The sequence below is a fragment of the Oryzias melastigma genome, linkage group LG9 (genome assembly GCF_002922805.2).
Source record: "Oryzias melastigma strain HK-1 linkage group LG9, ASM292280v2, whole genome shotgun sequence".
In the NCBI taxonomy this organism is placed as follows: domain Eukaryota; kingdom Metazoa; phylum Chordata; class Actinopteri; order Beloniformes; family Adrianichthyidae; genus Oryzias; species Oryzias melastigma.
In genome coordinates this window covers 1,504,335-1,519,217 of record NC_050520.1, presented here as the reverse complement: position 1 = coordinate 1,519,217, position 14,883 = coordinate 1,504,335, and the positions used below count along the sequence as shown (strand labels likewise).

Genomic DNA, 14,883 nt, shown 5'->3' with positions numbered 1-14,883 from the left:
ATTATTAAAATGAGTATTTGTTCCCCTCTTAATCTCAAGATTTCAAGCTCATTAGTTGTATTATAAGGAAAATTATCATAATGATCATATTCTAGAACCACAAACTGCAAAAACTGAATCTTAAGGAAATAATAAAAAAGACCCTCCTTTTTTCAGTTTTGCATGAAAAAAAATAATTTAATTAAGATTTTTTTTCAATAACAAAAGCAAATACGTTTAAGAAAATATGTTTTAGTGACTAGATTATTTTCTTAAAATACAAATTCTTGGTGAAACCGTTTCTCTCATCCTATTGGTCGATTTGTTTTACCTATTTAAAGAAAATCTGTCATTGGGGTAAAAATGTTTTACTTTTTCTAAGGGGTCTGCTTTTGCAGAGCAAGATAATACTGTTGTTGATGATTTCAAGACATTTAGAATCACAAATGTCTTTTTTAAGTTCCTAGATATGGAAGCAAATGTGACTTAGTTCAAAATAAAAGATAATACCGGAAATTCTTTTTCATTTTCAAAAAATAGCTGAGTCAGTTGATTCAAAAATAAAATATCAAACAAATCCTTCAAATGACTTTTTCTTTTTCTTCTTCAACACCACTCATTCTGTAACTTAATTTAAATAGTAAATAAAATGGCAGTTAACATTTCACTTTTAAAAAGTTTTCTAGTAAATTTGTTGCCAAACTTCAATTACAAATGTAAAATTTTATAATTAAATTGGATTAACTTTTTATTTTTACAAAATAGCTGCGTCAATTGATTTGAAAATAAAATTACAGCTAAATCGGCTTTTTCTTTTTCATCTCCGTTCATTCTATAACTTAATTAAAATGATAACATGGCATTTAACATTTCATTTTCAAAACGTTCTTTACTAAATTTGTACCAAAATCCAATTGGAAATATACAATTTAAAACTTAAAATGTATAAACAAAAATGTTTTTTCATTTTCACATTGTAACTGCGCAACTTTTCTCTTAAATAAAATGAAAAATCAATCCTCCAAACTGCAATAAAGTGACAGAGCCAATGGAGTTTGCCTTTTTGTTTTCACATCTCACCTCCCAAAAAGTGTCTCATAAATCAGTACAAGTTAGCAGCTCCAAGGGGCGCACCATGACGACGCCAGCGCTTACTCTTCGTCTGCTCTGGTTAGCCCAACCAACAAACGACCATCCAACAAACCATCCGTCCGTTCTATAAACCAGTAAAAAAATATCTTCAGAGGTCAAAGGGTTGCTGGAGCCTATCCCAGTCACTGGGGTGTGAAAGAGGGGTACAGCCTCCAAGCAAATCAAAAAAGGCTCCTGTCCACACATCACACTCCCGAGATGTGATAGAGGCTGAAGAGAATAAAAACAGGAAATGTCTGACCTCTGACCCCCAAGTAAGTGTTTTACCACCTTCACCTTATAAATAAAAAGGAAAATATTAAATAGATTTTTTTTGTTGCTATGACAACAGCTGTAGGTAAAAAAGCTAAATCTTTTGCTGTCGATGTAAAAAACTCTGGTGTCTAAAGTTCATGAAGGTGTGAGGACGTGAGAACATCAGGAAACAAACGTTTTCATCCAGGAGAGCGTTTATTGGTTACATGGTTGTCGCAGCGTCGGACTAAAATGCATCTATGAACGACTAGCGAAGCCGACTGAAGCGCTTCTGCTTCACTGTTCTTCTTTGACGTGAGCCTCCTCCAGAACCTGGTTCTGCTCCTCACTGGGTGGGTTTTTCTCCTCAGAGGGGAGGAGCTCCTCGGGTTCATCCACCGTCTCCTGGGCCTTCACATCCCCGTCTGGTTCTTCATGCTCCGCTTGGTTTGATGCTTTCTGCACCTCTTGGCTTTCCATAGTTTCTTGATCCTCAGAAGACTTTTGCAGATCTGATTTGTCTTCATCCTCTGCAGGTTCTGACTCTTCCTCATGCTGAAGCTCAGCTGTGGAGCAACCAGGTTTGGCCTGATCAAGTCCAGACTCCGACTCTTCTTCTACTTGATCTTTTTCTTCCACTTCTTCCTCTGCAGAACCTTCGTTCTCCACCTGCATGAACACGTAAAACGGAAATTACATTTTTAGCATCCTTGAGACTAAAAGTCAAAGAAATCAACAAAGACATCGGCTCACAGTTAAAAAATAAATAATATTTTGGTTTCTTTACCGAAGTTTTACTTTTAGAGATCAGTATGTGAAAAATTGAAGCTGGTTAATTGTTAAATCATGCAGAGTTTCTGTGCTGACTCATTGGTAAACACTGAAATGAATGTTTTAAATATTTTGTTGAATTTGCTGCTGTTGTTTTTCCTTCATAAAAAGTCTTAGGTCTCAAATAAATAAAAGTAATTTATGTGGCTCCTGTGTACTTGAACACTTAAGGGTCAAAATCCTTTAACTCATTTCTCACAAACTTTCATGAACTAATAAGATTATTTTCATCTGTGATTTTGTTCCAATGTAAAAGCTGAAAAGCCTTTCACCCATTTCTATAAGATTTTTACGTTTATTTGTCTATTTTTTTTTTAATCTAAGCTTTGGACAGACTTTTATTAAATGGGTTGCATAACACCAGAAAGATTCATCCAGGAGGTCATGAAGGAAGCAGAAGAAGATGGACATAAATGATTGACTCGGTTCAGGTCTGAGTTTATGATTCAACAGTCGGAAATGGAATTTTTGTCCAAACGTGGATCAATGGTTGACTTCCAGAAGAGGAACTTTCTCAAACAACTGGACTCACATCAGTCTGGTGAAGATTTTACCGTAAGTATTGTATGAAACTCACACAAAAAAAATCCAAATTTGACCACAGAAATGTGAACGGCGGCTCATTTGAAATTTATGACTTCAAAACAGCTCCATAGGAGTCAGTTTTCTTCCCTGTTTGGTTACCCTTTAATTACAGGTTTGAAAAGTTCTGCAGGGACTCTTCCTGCTTCTGCCTGTTAGCAGCAGGTGAGATAAATTTGCTAAACTATAGAAATAAAGATGTGAAACAAATGAAAGCAGTAATTGTGTTTAGGTTTAAAAACCTGTATTGGAATGAGGAATGCGGCCGGAACAGAGGTTTCTGGAACCGGAGCTTCCACGGTCAGGATCCCGTCCACAGAGAGCGAGGACACGATTTTGGCAGCATCCACTTCGGCGGGAAGCCTGGAAGCGACAGAGCGGTTCATCCCGCTGCTCAAAGTCTGATGGAACCTCAGAATTCAGAGGATTTTTCAGCTTGTCGACTCACCCACCTGTACTTCCGAGTGAAGCACCTGCTGATGAATCCGTGCTGGTCAGGCTTTTCTTCATGGTTCCCTGGGGGGCAGATTGTGGTTTTGTAGAGTCAAGCAACACAGAGAAAATACTCAATTTATTTAAAACTGCTTTTTGCTTTGATAATTACATCATTTAGCTGCTTTGCATGTTTTTTGTAAAAGTCTGCCTACTGAGATGCAATGACAAATCATCAAAAAGTAAAATAAAAGTTTTTAACACTTTTTCCAGCATGAAATCATCCGATAAATAATATAATTAAGTTAGAATGAGAGGAACAGTGAACCTCTAACTTCCAAAAATCCATCTCTGACAGTGAGGGAGATCTCTGACGGGGAGAAGTGAGCCACGTCCATGCTGACCCCCCAGGTGTCGACCTTCAGGCTGGGCCGATGCACGGTCCCGTGCAGGAACCCCGAGCAGAAACTCCTCTGGAAAGGGTCCGCATCCGTCCAGCGAGGGTCCCCCCGCTCCAGGGAGGGTGGAAGCCCCACATCCGGACTAAAACACCAACTGGGCTGCCACCATCTCCTCAGCGGGTACCAGGGGGGGCTGGGTCTCTCCTCACGTGACTGGGCCTGCTCCATCACGTCCCGGGAAGAATCCTTTGCAGAAGGCGGCGAGGAGGAGTGCGGACTCCTCTTATAAGGAGTCTGCTTCGGCCTCGTTAAGCCCTCATGTCGGTCCCCTGAGAAGGGTGTGTCGGCGTGGGGTGATGGGGCGTGGAGGTCATCACCTCTCGAAAACAGGAGCGGGATAATTAGTGGTATTTATAACTTTTGAAGGCGCGATGGGAAATAGCGGACAGTTGGCTCCTGCTGCCTGAAGAGCGTTCTTCACATTTCCCCATGAATTCTGTCAGCGATGACTCTGCGCCTCAGACACGGCATGACTCAGCGTTCAGAGAGGCCGTGTGCAGCATGAAATCCCTCTGCCAGAGGCGGGAAAAGCTCAGAAAATGCTCCTTCTTTCAACTTTTTTTTTAACAGGATTGAATATAGAATCATATTTTATTCTCCAAAAACCAACAGAAAAATGTTTCTGACACTGTGTGGAGCTTCACTCACGCTGGGTTCATGCAGCTCGTCTAAAAATCCCCGTTTGTTATGTAAAAAACGGTCAATGATGACACTGAGAACATTAAAAAGATTGTAAGGTTATATAAAGGTGATTCAAAACCCACATTTCCATTATTTCAGATTCTCTTTCATCCACATGTTATTTTTACATCAAAGTTGTCATTTATCTGTCCGGAAAAGTGCAGGGGAAGTTTTCCATATTCCATGTTTTCCTCAAAATATCAAGTGTAAATTAAATATGTGTGACCAATAAGGTATGGATTTCATTATTTTTATCATTTTAATTCACTTGTGGTTCGAGATTATGTTAAAGTTATGTTAAAAGTCGATATGTGTTCGACTAATTAGGTATTCTTGTATATTGTGCACTTTATCCATGTTTTCGTTTATTATTTTCTGTGAGAACACTTTGTGACAAAAAATAATTAGGTTTCTGTATATTATTTCAGAGCTCTGGTGTTACAGTTGGGGCACGAAAAGGGATGTCATGGTAAGACATTTATTGAAGAATTTTTGTGTCTGTTAAAACGAAGAACTGTTTATAGCTTTAATCGAGCTTGAGAAGAGTAATATCACTGTTTTTTCCACATTAAAATAGTCCAAAAGGCCAAAGGGAAGGCTATGAGAAGATTCTACCAAAAGGTCACGCGTGTTTCCACGGATTGAACTAAAATGATGGTTGATCAGTTTTTGCTGCATCACATGAGTTGATGAACTAGACCTTCCATGTCTCAATCTAATTGGAATTTTATTTTATTTTTAATTTTTTCAATTTTTTATTAAGCATAATTTTCTTAATATATTTCCTTCGACATCAGAAAAATGCTATAACGACATGCTAAAAACACCAAAAACAGGATTTTGATCAAAGGTAACTACTTAAATTTAAACTTTAAATACAAATTTCATTTTCAAAATTTCATTTCAATATCAAAACAGCTTTAATATCATGTTTTTCTTTATATATATATGTACATATATATTAAATTAATTCATTACTTTTTTTAAGTATTTTTTTTTATTTTTCATTTTATTTATTTATTTTTTCATTTGATCACCACCTTGCCTCAGACAGATCAATCTGGTTGATTTGTAGGAATACCAATTGATTGGTGAGCAGCGATTGGCCCAAGTCGCTCGGAATCAGCGTTTCCACAGCAACAGAGTGAGCTTGTTGGAAGGCCACACCCCTACCACTTGAAACTGGGCTACACAAAATCTGCCAATCAAATGTTTTGTACATGGGACATGGGGGCCAGCATCTATTGAAGCATCTGATTGGCCGGTGATGAACCACTTCCTGAACGAGTCATGTGGTTCAGACGGGCGTCACCCTTTTTTCCCCTCTAAATTAAGCAAGCCTTAATATGTACCCCGCCCACCCAAATCAGCAGCCTCGATGCGGATCATCAAATCCTTAGATGTATCCTCAGGTAAGTTTTCAGATCCATCAATAATAAAGTCAAAGGGGCGTGGCCTCTTCATCACATGTTTATCTTAAAGCACAAAATGAGGAACTTAAACTTTAAAGTGGAAGATGTCATTGCATCCATTATCAGTTTCCCTAAATTCATGTTGACTTTTTTTTATATATTTACTGTTTTTATACGATAAAGTTTTAAAACTATTTACTTATTACTTTATGTATTCATGTCACCATGGCAACTGTAGACATTTAGGTCAATGGATTCTTAACGCTTTAACACAAAATCTTTAACACACTGTAACTTTTCAACCGTTTTTCGCCGCTTTTCTCCTTCAAAATATGCTGGAATTACGTTGATTGTGTTAGCGATTAAAAAATTATAGTAAATCAAACTAGTCTCATCTGCTTCCTATCAACTCCTCACAGGTCTTGCTCCTGTCTGCCTCCTCCTCTCCTTTCATTTTATCTGTCATCAGTCCATCTCGGCTTCACAGAGCAGTCTCACCCAGATCTGTCACTTCCTGTCCCTTTAATGGACACCGAGCTGCATCAACTCCAAATGAAAATTTCTCGCTCAGATGAAAAAGCCTTTTCGCTCTTGAAGTCAAACGACTCTCAAGCCACGAGGTTTTCTTTTCAAAACATTCGTCGGGGCGAATGGCGGGGAGCGTTTTGAAGGCAGCTCCTAATGGCTGCTGCAGATGCTTCCACTGATCCTTCAAAGCCTGATAACAAAACTCATCTGAAGTCAGAAATTGCCATTTGTGAGGTGATTACAGTCACCTAGGCTCATGAGAGAGGCCGCCGCAGCGAATCACGGGCCTTCAACCGATCTACCATCATGCATGACAGGGATTGAAGTGTCAAATGGCTGGTTTGTTCCTGTGGACACTGCATTCATCATAGTTATTGTGAGGCTGCCTCAGTTGTCTGACCGACAAATAGAGACGTGGTTTGTATTAGAAGTGACACATCACAGCAGAGGCGCTGATTCTATGGAAATGTACTGTTGGAAGATGATGCAGCACCACGATTGAACTGTGATAAAACTAAAAAGAATTTATTCATTGATTTGCTCCAAACGCCTTCTGCAGTTCCCATGATTACAGTGGAAGTGAAACGTCCCGCATGCTCAGTCAATAAGTAAGGAAGCGAAACAAGGCAATCTCATCTGCCTCTCTGTTCTGCTGCGTTTCGGGTTCAGCTCTCTGCGCCGTTGTTATGACAAATGCAGTGATACTCGCATCCTAGCGTTTGGACAGAGTGCTTTAAAACAGCAGCTTGAAGAAGCAATTCATGCACTCAAATAGGAATGTGAGGAAGATTGAAGTTTGTATCAGAAATGGAACCATCGAGACACTTTTCAAAGTATTACTTAGGTGTCCATTACCTTCAAAGTAGCACTTATTGACAATTTCAGATTTAAAAGTTTGAATTTGGTCAATGTTTTTGGGTTTGGCTTCACAGCTGAGCCTCAATAGTGGATGAGAAGTTAGGATATTATTTACAGACTTTTTTGGGCTAATTTAGGGTTTTTGTTTTTTTTTAGTCATTTTGAAGTTTAGCTATTTTTCAGCTACATGCTAGCTGTTTTGGCTAATTTTGACTTTTTAAAAACTTTTTTAGATTGTTTTAGAGTTAGGATAACATTAACAATTTTTTGTCTTTTTTGGCTGATTTAAGTCTTTTTTTTCTATTTATGAGTATTTTGAAGCATAGCTATTTTTCAGCTACATGCTAGCTGTTTTGGCTAATTTTGACTTTTTTAAAGGTTTTTTAGACTGTTTTGAAGTTAAGATAACATTTACATGCTATTTTATTTTATTATTATTTTTTTTTTGTCTGATTTAAGCTTTTTCCATTTTTTAGGGTATTTTGAAGTTGAGCTATTTTTCAGCTACATGCTAGCTGTTTTGGCTAACCTAAGTTTTTTTTGTTTGCTTTTAGGCTAAATTTGGCAATTAGCTAATATTTTAGCTGACTATCAGCTTCAGCGTTTTCAGCTATCAGATATAATATAATAAAGATAATAAGTTAAACAAAAAAAAAACAAAGATATTTGCAAAGTTTCTCTGTGCATGAAAGAGAACCGGCAAGGAAACAGAAGAGCTTTGACTTCAAAGAAAAAACAAAACCAGGAGTGATGAAGAGGAGGTTGGATCCATGCACAAACGTGGATTTTAATGGCGAGGAAAACAGTCATGGAAGAACGCAGAGGCGTAGTCAAAACAAGGCTAAGGTCAAAAGCTAGGAGCAAGGCAGAATAACGAGGAAAACAGGCGAGGGTCGAACAGCAGGGAACGGAAACGAGAGAAAGCGCTCAGACTGTCTGCGAGGCAAAAACAAGACTTCGCGCTGTAGAAAGGGGTGGGTTTAATGTTAGATGGTACTGATGACGATGTACCCCGGCTGTGCAGACAGGAAGCTGTGGCAGTGGCTGATGGGGGTTGTAGTAAGGAGATGGCAGGGTTAAAACTCTGGCGAGGGCTCCCTCTGGTGGTCGGAGGTGGTAACTGACAGTGGAACCAAGACAAGATGATGACTGGACAAAGTGACCCAAACAGGAAGTACTCATGGACTCCAAGAAGCCAAAATCCCATAGACTTCCAAACCATTATTTTTTATGATAATTTTTCTGTAGTTCAAGTTATTAAATTTATAAAATGGCCAATTAGATACCTCCATGAAACCATTTGGTTTCTTTTGACAGATGGTTCCCTCGCAGCACTCTGCAAAACAAGTTGGCGACCGACTCTCTAATGTTACATGGATGATGCTAATAAAGTTAAAAACACTATTATTACATGTTTATTATTACATTTTTTACAGTGCTTCTCTTCAGATCAGAGATTAATGGGACTGTTTTTTTAAAATGTCTGCATTTTTTATATGCTACTGAAAGAAATTGCCCCATGTAGATAAATAAAGTTATTTGAATTTGAATTAAATATTTATAAAATACCAGGTTTGAGACAGTTCTGCTTCAGCTCTGGTGTTGACATTCTGTTATACTTCAATCGTTTAGGAATTCCAGCAGATTCTGAAGCAGAAAAAGCAGCTTTATTGGGTAATTTACTGGGTCTTTGTGCCGTTTTGCAGCATTTTACATTTGTAAAGCTGAAAGTGTTCATCTGAAGTGATTCCACTTTTCTGTCCTTCATTAAGACTGCTGATGTGAATGAAAAACGGTTTCAGGAAACAAAGCAAAATGAGTGATCCTCGCCATCCTTTATAGTTTCTGTGGCTTCCTTCCATCTCTAACATGATGTTTCCTGCAGTTGAAGGACATCACGGACAGCGATCTTTCTTAAGACATGATTTTGCTCTAAATGTCATGACCTTTGCAGCAGGGCGGAGTCAAAAAAGGCCACTACTTTGAAGCAATCGCTGCTAGAACACTATTATTTCTCTGTCCAGCATGAAAACCATTTATTTAGACAACAGATTTTATTTTATTTTAATCAAAACTAACATGTTTATTTCAGTCAATCAAAGTGTGTTTTTTTCCAACATGTTTGTGCTTCGTATGAAATAATTTATTTTCCTTTTTAAAATAATTCCTGTATTTTTTTATAGATATAAATCAACTTTTTATGTTTGTGCCCCTTCCAGAAAGTATTTGAATATGTGTTTTTGAATGTAGAAATAGGGCAAAACTTAAGATTTCATCATCAGGTTGGGTGTGTTTGGTTGAGCTTTTAGCACCGCTCTGTAGAAAAACATTTATTGGGTGTGCATGTGAGGCGGGGGCCGTCCCCTAACCCCACCGACGAGCGTGGAGACGACATCCGCCTCTGGGGCCGGCCGAGGGTACTTCCAGGCGTCTGACATTTCTGACAGCCTTTGATAGGGCTGAATTATTCATTTAGGGGGGGTGTTGGCTGGGTCCCATCTGATTCGCTGATTCTCCACACGAGAAACCTCTGGAACCAGAGAAAACCAGCAGTTTGTTTTAATATATTAAAGGAAAAATGACACATTTGTGTTTTTGTATCTACTTTGAATGTGATAATAGAAATATTTCAGTTAAATATCAATTTCTGCAGGAAAACAAAAACAAGCGACTGAAAATCTGGGAGCAACCATTCTTCTGAGATCTTTTTGTCATCTTGTCAAAAGAAGCTGGATTGGATTTTTTTTCCCTTTTTTTTGAGGAGGACAAACAGAAATCAGAATGTTTCTGTCTGTAATTGTGGCCACAGAGCTCAGAATGAGCACAAAAGCCGTGTTTTATTTGGCAGAATTCCTCTCATCATTCGTTCTTCTCTTTCTTCCTTCTAGCTGAAAATCGAACCTCTGAAAATTCACAAAACCTCACCAAAGCTGGCAAACAACTCATGCCTGCTCATATTTTTGCTTTTTATATTTTAAAGTCTATTTAAAATCTGCATAAGAAAAAAATATGCATGGTTGTAGATCTTTAGAGTGTGTAGTTTGGAAGAAAAAAAGAGGACTTTCTGTTCTAAATGATGAATTGACTTGATAAGAAAAAAGAGCTGAGGCTAAATAAGTTCATAAATCCTCAAAAGATTAACTTTTATACGTTAGCCAATAGCTTATTTTTATTTATTTATTTATTTTTGCATTGAGCAAAGACACGTTTATTTAGATAACACAGATCACACTGACAAACTTTTGGCACGGAAATCACAACAATAGCATTCAACTCAGATAAAGCAGAAAAAACCTAAATTGTTATTAGAAACATCCTAGAATGGGGCATCAAACGTCAAGCAGTAAATTTGACGAGGGTCAGAAGAGAGGCGGGAGACGCAAAGTTGAGGAGCAAATCGCGTCCGGTGTGAGCGGAGCATTAGTCCATTTCCTGAGCAACAGGAAGTAGTTGTTCCCAACCATTTTGTGCACCAAAAATCAGTTCAGTGTCATGTTTTCATGGACTGACTTTTACAAAAGTCTTTATCCATGGTTAAATATCTATTGAAACGTTCTTTGTCCACTAGATTCATTAAATTGTTCACCTGTGGTCGCATGCAAGATGGCGCCAGAAACGATCTCCAGCCGGAAGCAGAAATTTCTCAACTTTAGTCGGTTGCATAAGTGGGAATTTTCTATAGGAAACTCTTTCAAAAATATTTTAAAAACTTTTCAGAAGTATCAACTTCTAAGCTTTTAAATGTAAGATGAGCTTCCAATGGACAGAGAACGTTTATTCTTTCAAGTCAATTTTAACAAGTGTTCAAATTTGTAGAACTACACCCTTTTGGAGAAAAAGCAGGCGAAATGTGTTTTTTTTCTCTGTGACATTGAGTGTCACAGAGAAATAAAGCAACAAAAAAGGTCGAAAAACAGAGAAGAAACATTAAAAAAAAAGGCTGAAAGTTTTATTTTTTTTTTTTTTTAAGTTTTTTTTTTATTAGTTTTATTAGTTTTTATTAGTTTTGTTCCAAAAATTTAAAGATAAAAAACAGGGGCTTCTGGTCGAGAACTTCCAGCTAATTATTTCAAAAACAGTAACTTTTTTTTCTTTTTGCGGCTGGCTCCGGTAGGGGGAGGGGCTCCTGGTTATGAATATTTGAGCGCCATATTTTTTCTCTGTGGCCAGATTCTCTTGACTCTTTCCCTTCTGAGGTCACGGGACTGTTGGAGTTAACCCTTTCTCTGGTGGGGGGCGTTGGCCCGTCTGTTGCAGTGTCACACACTCACATGCACATATAGGGACTTTACCACTAATTCACCTGTGAAGCAGGATTTTAGACTGTGGGAGGAAACCGGAGTGCACAGCGATAACGTGGGATTCAAACCTGGGCATCAGATTGGTCACTTTCCACAACAAAATATGATAAATAAAACCAATAATTTTATGTGGCTGACACAGGCCAGTGCCGGTCCATATCCTCAGACTGAGATTGGTGTCGTCCGTCAGTTCCAGACAAACTATGAGCTGGAGTCACAGAGGAGATGTTCTCCGCTCTGAGGATGGGAACTTTTGTTATCTTCCAGCCTGCTGGTTCTCATGCAGAAGCGGAGCCAAGCCCTTCAGCCGGCTGTGTTGTAACATGCTAATTTGGCTCCGGCAGTTCCGCCGGGGGGCTTGTCTGTTCTATCTGCGCACCCCCACACCCTTCATATCGCTTATTCTACTCCTCCGATGTGACTTGGAACTCCTCAATGCAGCAGTAAAAGTGATTAAAGTGTCTTTTTTATCAGCGTTTGCTGAGGATTTGTAGCTTCAAGTGTGTAAAAAGTTTTCCCTGGAGGGAAGTGGAGACAGCTGAGGCGGCGGCGACTCTGTAACCTCCTTCCCTGTGATATAAGGAAACTCCTGCTTCAATGCAGAGGCTGCTTTTTAAGGTACAGAGAATGGCTTGTATTCTACGAGGACACAAAAAGCTGCAACACTTGAAGCGAAGCGTCATGATAAAAGTTGGCTTTAACAAACATAAATCTCCCTCCATTCTATCACTGAATAACAAGCTGCTCATTTCTACTTCAGAATCACTCAAATTAAAATGTACTTTATTGATCTCTAAGGGAAACAAACAAACACAATCATGGGCGGGGTTGGCTTTCTTATCTGAAAGAACACTTCATAGATTTTCACGGCGTGGACCGCAATTTGACAATTTCAGACACTTCATGTTGAAAGAGAACGGGTTTTTTTTTTTTTTTTTTTCAACGCATCGGATCACAGAAGCCCTTGGGTTGCAGCTTGTTGCCAGGCAACAAACGAGCCAGGCTTGGTGGTAGGTGGGGAATCTTTACAGTCATTTGTCCGACTGGGGCTCACATCACAGCAAATTCAGGGTTTGAAGTTTCGATAAAGCAACATCACATCAGGGAGTCTGTGCAACTTATTGGAAACTAAATCAACTCTTTTAAGATGAAGATAAAAACGGAGCTAAAAAATTGTTTTATTTCTACTGGATTTGTAGCTGTTTTCCATCAGCGGGGACAACAGCAGCAGTGGTCTTAAACGGTTCATCCATTCAGTAGCGAGCGATAGGAAAGATGATCATCATCTTTGATGTCTTCAGCTGCAATTTTACCAACATTTTTTAGATCCAAGTTGTTTACAAAAAGAGCATTTATTGACCAGAAGAGCATTTTTAATCAATTAAGTGAAGCAGATTTTCAAAAACTCACTTACAGGTAAGCTGGGTTCTTGTGTGGCTCTACACGCCGTTATCAATTAGACCTTCACTTTTATGGAAGTTTCTCTGTTCCATCAGATTCTGAATTTTTTTTAAACCTTTAGATTTTCTTTCTGAATTTTTCAATTTTCAGTGACCCAGAAGTCGATGTAAGAGCACATCAATATTCAGTCAATCAAATCATGACACTGACGTGACGCCAGCGTCTGTTTAACAGTGTGGAGCTCCAGTTGGAGGCTCCAGAGTGCAAACAGGACCGATCGGCTGCTCTGTGAAAGAAATACATCTATGAACAGAGTAGCCAGCCTCATTACTTTGTGTTTGCAGCAGTGAAGGGTGTTTTGCTACGATGTGCGCTTCAGGGAAGTTTTCGGACCGTAGTCTGTCCGGCTGCTGTGCGTGAGCAATAAGGATGTAATGATTCTTCGTGAATCAGTAATGTCAACATGTTCATCATTGCAGAAAATTAAAAAATCGGTTTGTCACGGCCTGTGTCTAAATTTAGAAATGCAGAGCTGATGACATTTCTCCATGCAGGCTCACTGTGAGGGTGCTTGTAGCGGAGGGGCTGCGTGCTGTTCATCTGTGCCCCCCTCCTGGGAAATTCTCACAAAAATTTCACATAGGTCAGTCCCTCCAGGATTTTCGATCACAACTATTAACGCAAATTCAAGCAAAGCCGAGATTTGTTGCAACCTCTGAGCGGTTATGAAATGATGTGAGCTGCTTTTGAATGTGGAAATGCCGCTCCCCACTCCGAACAGTCCTCTGAAACCGTGCAAACAATCATGTGTTTTCGTTCGGACTCATTGAAACTAATTTAAGAACAGTTTGAGACGTTTTGGAGACCACACTGTTTAATTTGAGGAAAAGTTTCACCAAATTCATGCTAAAAATATTTGATTTCTAGTTTTGCATTCAATCCTAGCCTCCATTTGATTGTCAAACACACTACAAACCTCACAGAGCAGTTAAAAGCAGCCGCTCCTCTCCTGTTTCCCCTGGAGAGGCGACCTGCTGGACTGAAACGATTAAGAAACACAGAGCCGCTTTGGCTGCTCTCCCAAAAAGTCACCTCCACAGTCGCTTCGGCGCCACGTCTTTGATTTTTAGCCGCAGCTTTAATACAAAGCTAATTACGCGTGCAGTAAGAGGAAAAGCAAAGTGACAATATTTGAGGAAAGGTTATGTTTGGAAGCCATACCGCCGTAATTAAGTCATTCATCCGCCTGACGAAGCCTGTTCGAATGGCCTCAGATTTGGATGATTTAACATGTGATGCATGTTGAAAATAACACTCACTTTTTAGGATTTATTATGTCCTGCAGCAGCAGTTCCAGACTGCAAGGACTAGATTGTTGATGCAATTCTATTGACCGTGCATTCGCCCTCGCCACATTCTCAAAAACTCGCCAAAATTTGCAAAGATTGATGACATCACATAAAAAAAAAGGGGCTAAATTTTTTATTTTCTATCAACTAACAAAATCAAAACCCACATGTTGAGGATACATAAAGGAAGTTTTAAAGTTACGGGACCTACAGCTTGGTACCAATTTTGTAGCATTTTTCCTGTTTTGTATGAGAAACGAAAACTTTTATTCAAACTATCTTCACGAAATTTCACCCACCTGCCACGCGGTTAAGTCTACAACCACAACCCAACTTTTGTTGACCTTTGGCATCAGGAAGAGGCCGTCATCTTGAATTTTTGGGGAAGAAAAAACACATTTTGTACATTTTTGAAATGTAATCCTAGAGATTTCAGTCGATCACCTCCTAACTCCTCGAGCATCATTGGGAAAAAAAATGTTGATTTTAAAGTTTGTAGGTTTTTCATGGTGTTCACATGGCGTGCTTGCAGCATTGGCGTTTCCCTTTTGCTCACATATTTTTTACCAGAATACTGTGAAAATTTAATACATTAATCCTTGGCTCAAGCTGAACAAAACAATATGAACATATTAGGAATGTGGTTAACAAACAACAAAAAAAAACTCTGTTGCTAAGGAAA

At 38.9% G+C, this 14,883-nt stretch overlaps 1 protein-coding gene across 1 annotated transcript; it reads right to left on the bottom strand.

The window, feature by feature from the left end:
- Nucleotides 1–1,575: 1,575 nt before the first annotated feature.
- si:dkey-1k23.3 (heat shock protein beta-1) lies at nt 1,576–3,999 on the bottom strand. Its single transcript, XM_024275864.2, has 4 exons — nt 3,539–3,999; nt 3,231–3,294; nt 3,021–3,141; nt 1,576–2,034 (listed from the first exon to the last, which is right to left on the bottom strand). The coding sequence occupies exons 1-4, from the start codon at nt 3,837–3,839 to the stop codon at nt 1,663–1,665; spliced, it is 858 nt and encodes a 285-aa protein (XP_024131632.1). The 5' UTR covers nt 3,840–3,999; the 3' UTR covers nt 1,576–1,662.
- Between the last annotated feature and the right edge of the window lie 10,884 nt (nt 4,000–14,883).

What these genes read in the sequence shown, in the direction of transcription:
- si:dkey-1k23.3 (XM_024275864.2), bottom strand. Translation starts at nt 3,839, where the DNA reads ATGGAGCAGGCCCAGTCACGTGAGGAGAGACCCAGCCCCCCCTGGTAC. An exon ending in TGCTTCACTCGGAAGTACAG is followed by an intron (nt 3,142 to 3,230) that starts GTGGGTGAGTCG and finishes TGTCGCTTCCAG; the next exon opens with GCTTCCCGCCGAAGTGGATG. An exon ending in CATTCCTCATTCCAATACAG is followed by an intron (nt 2,035 to 3,020) that starts GTTTTTAAACCT and finishes GTGTTCATGCAG; the next exon opens with GTGGAGAACGAAGGTTCTGC.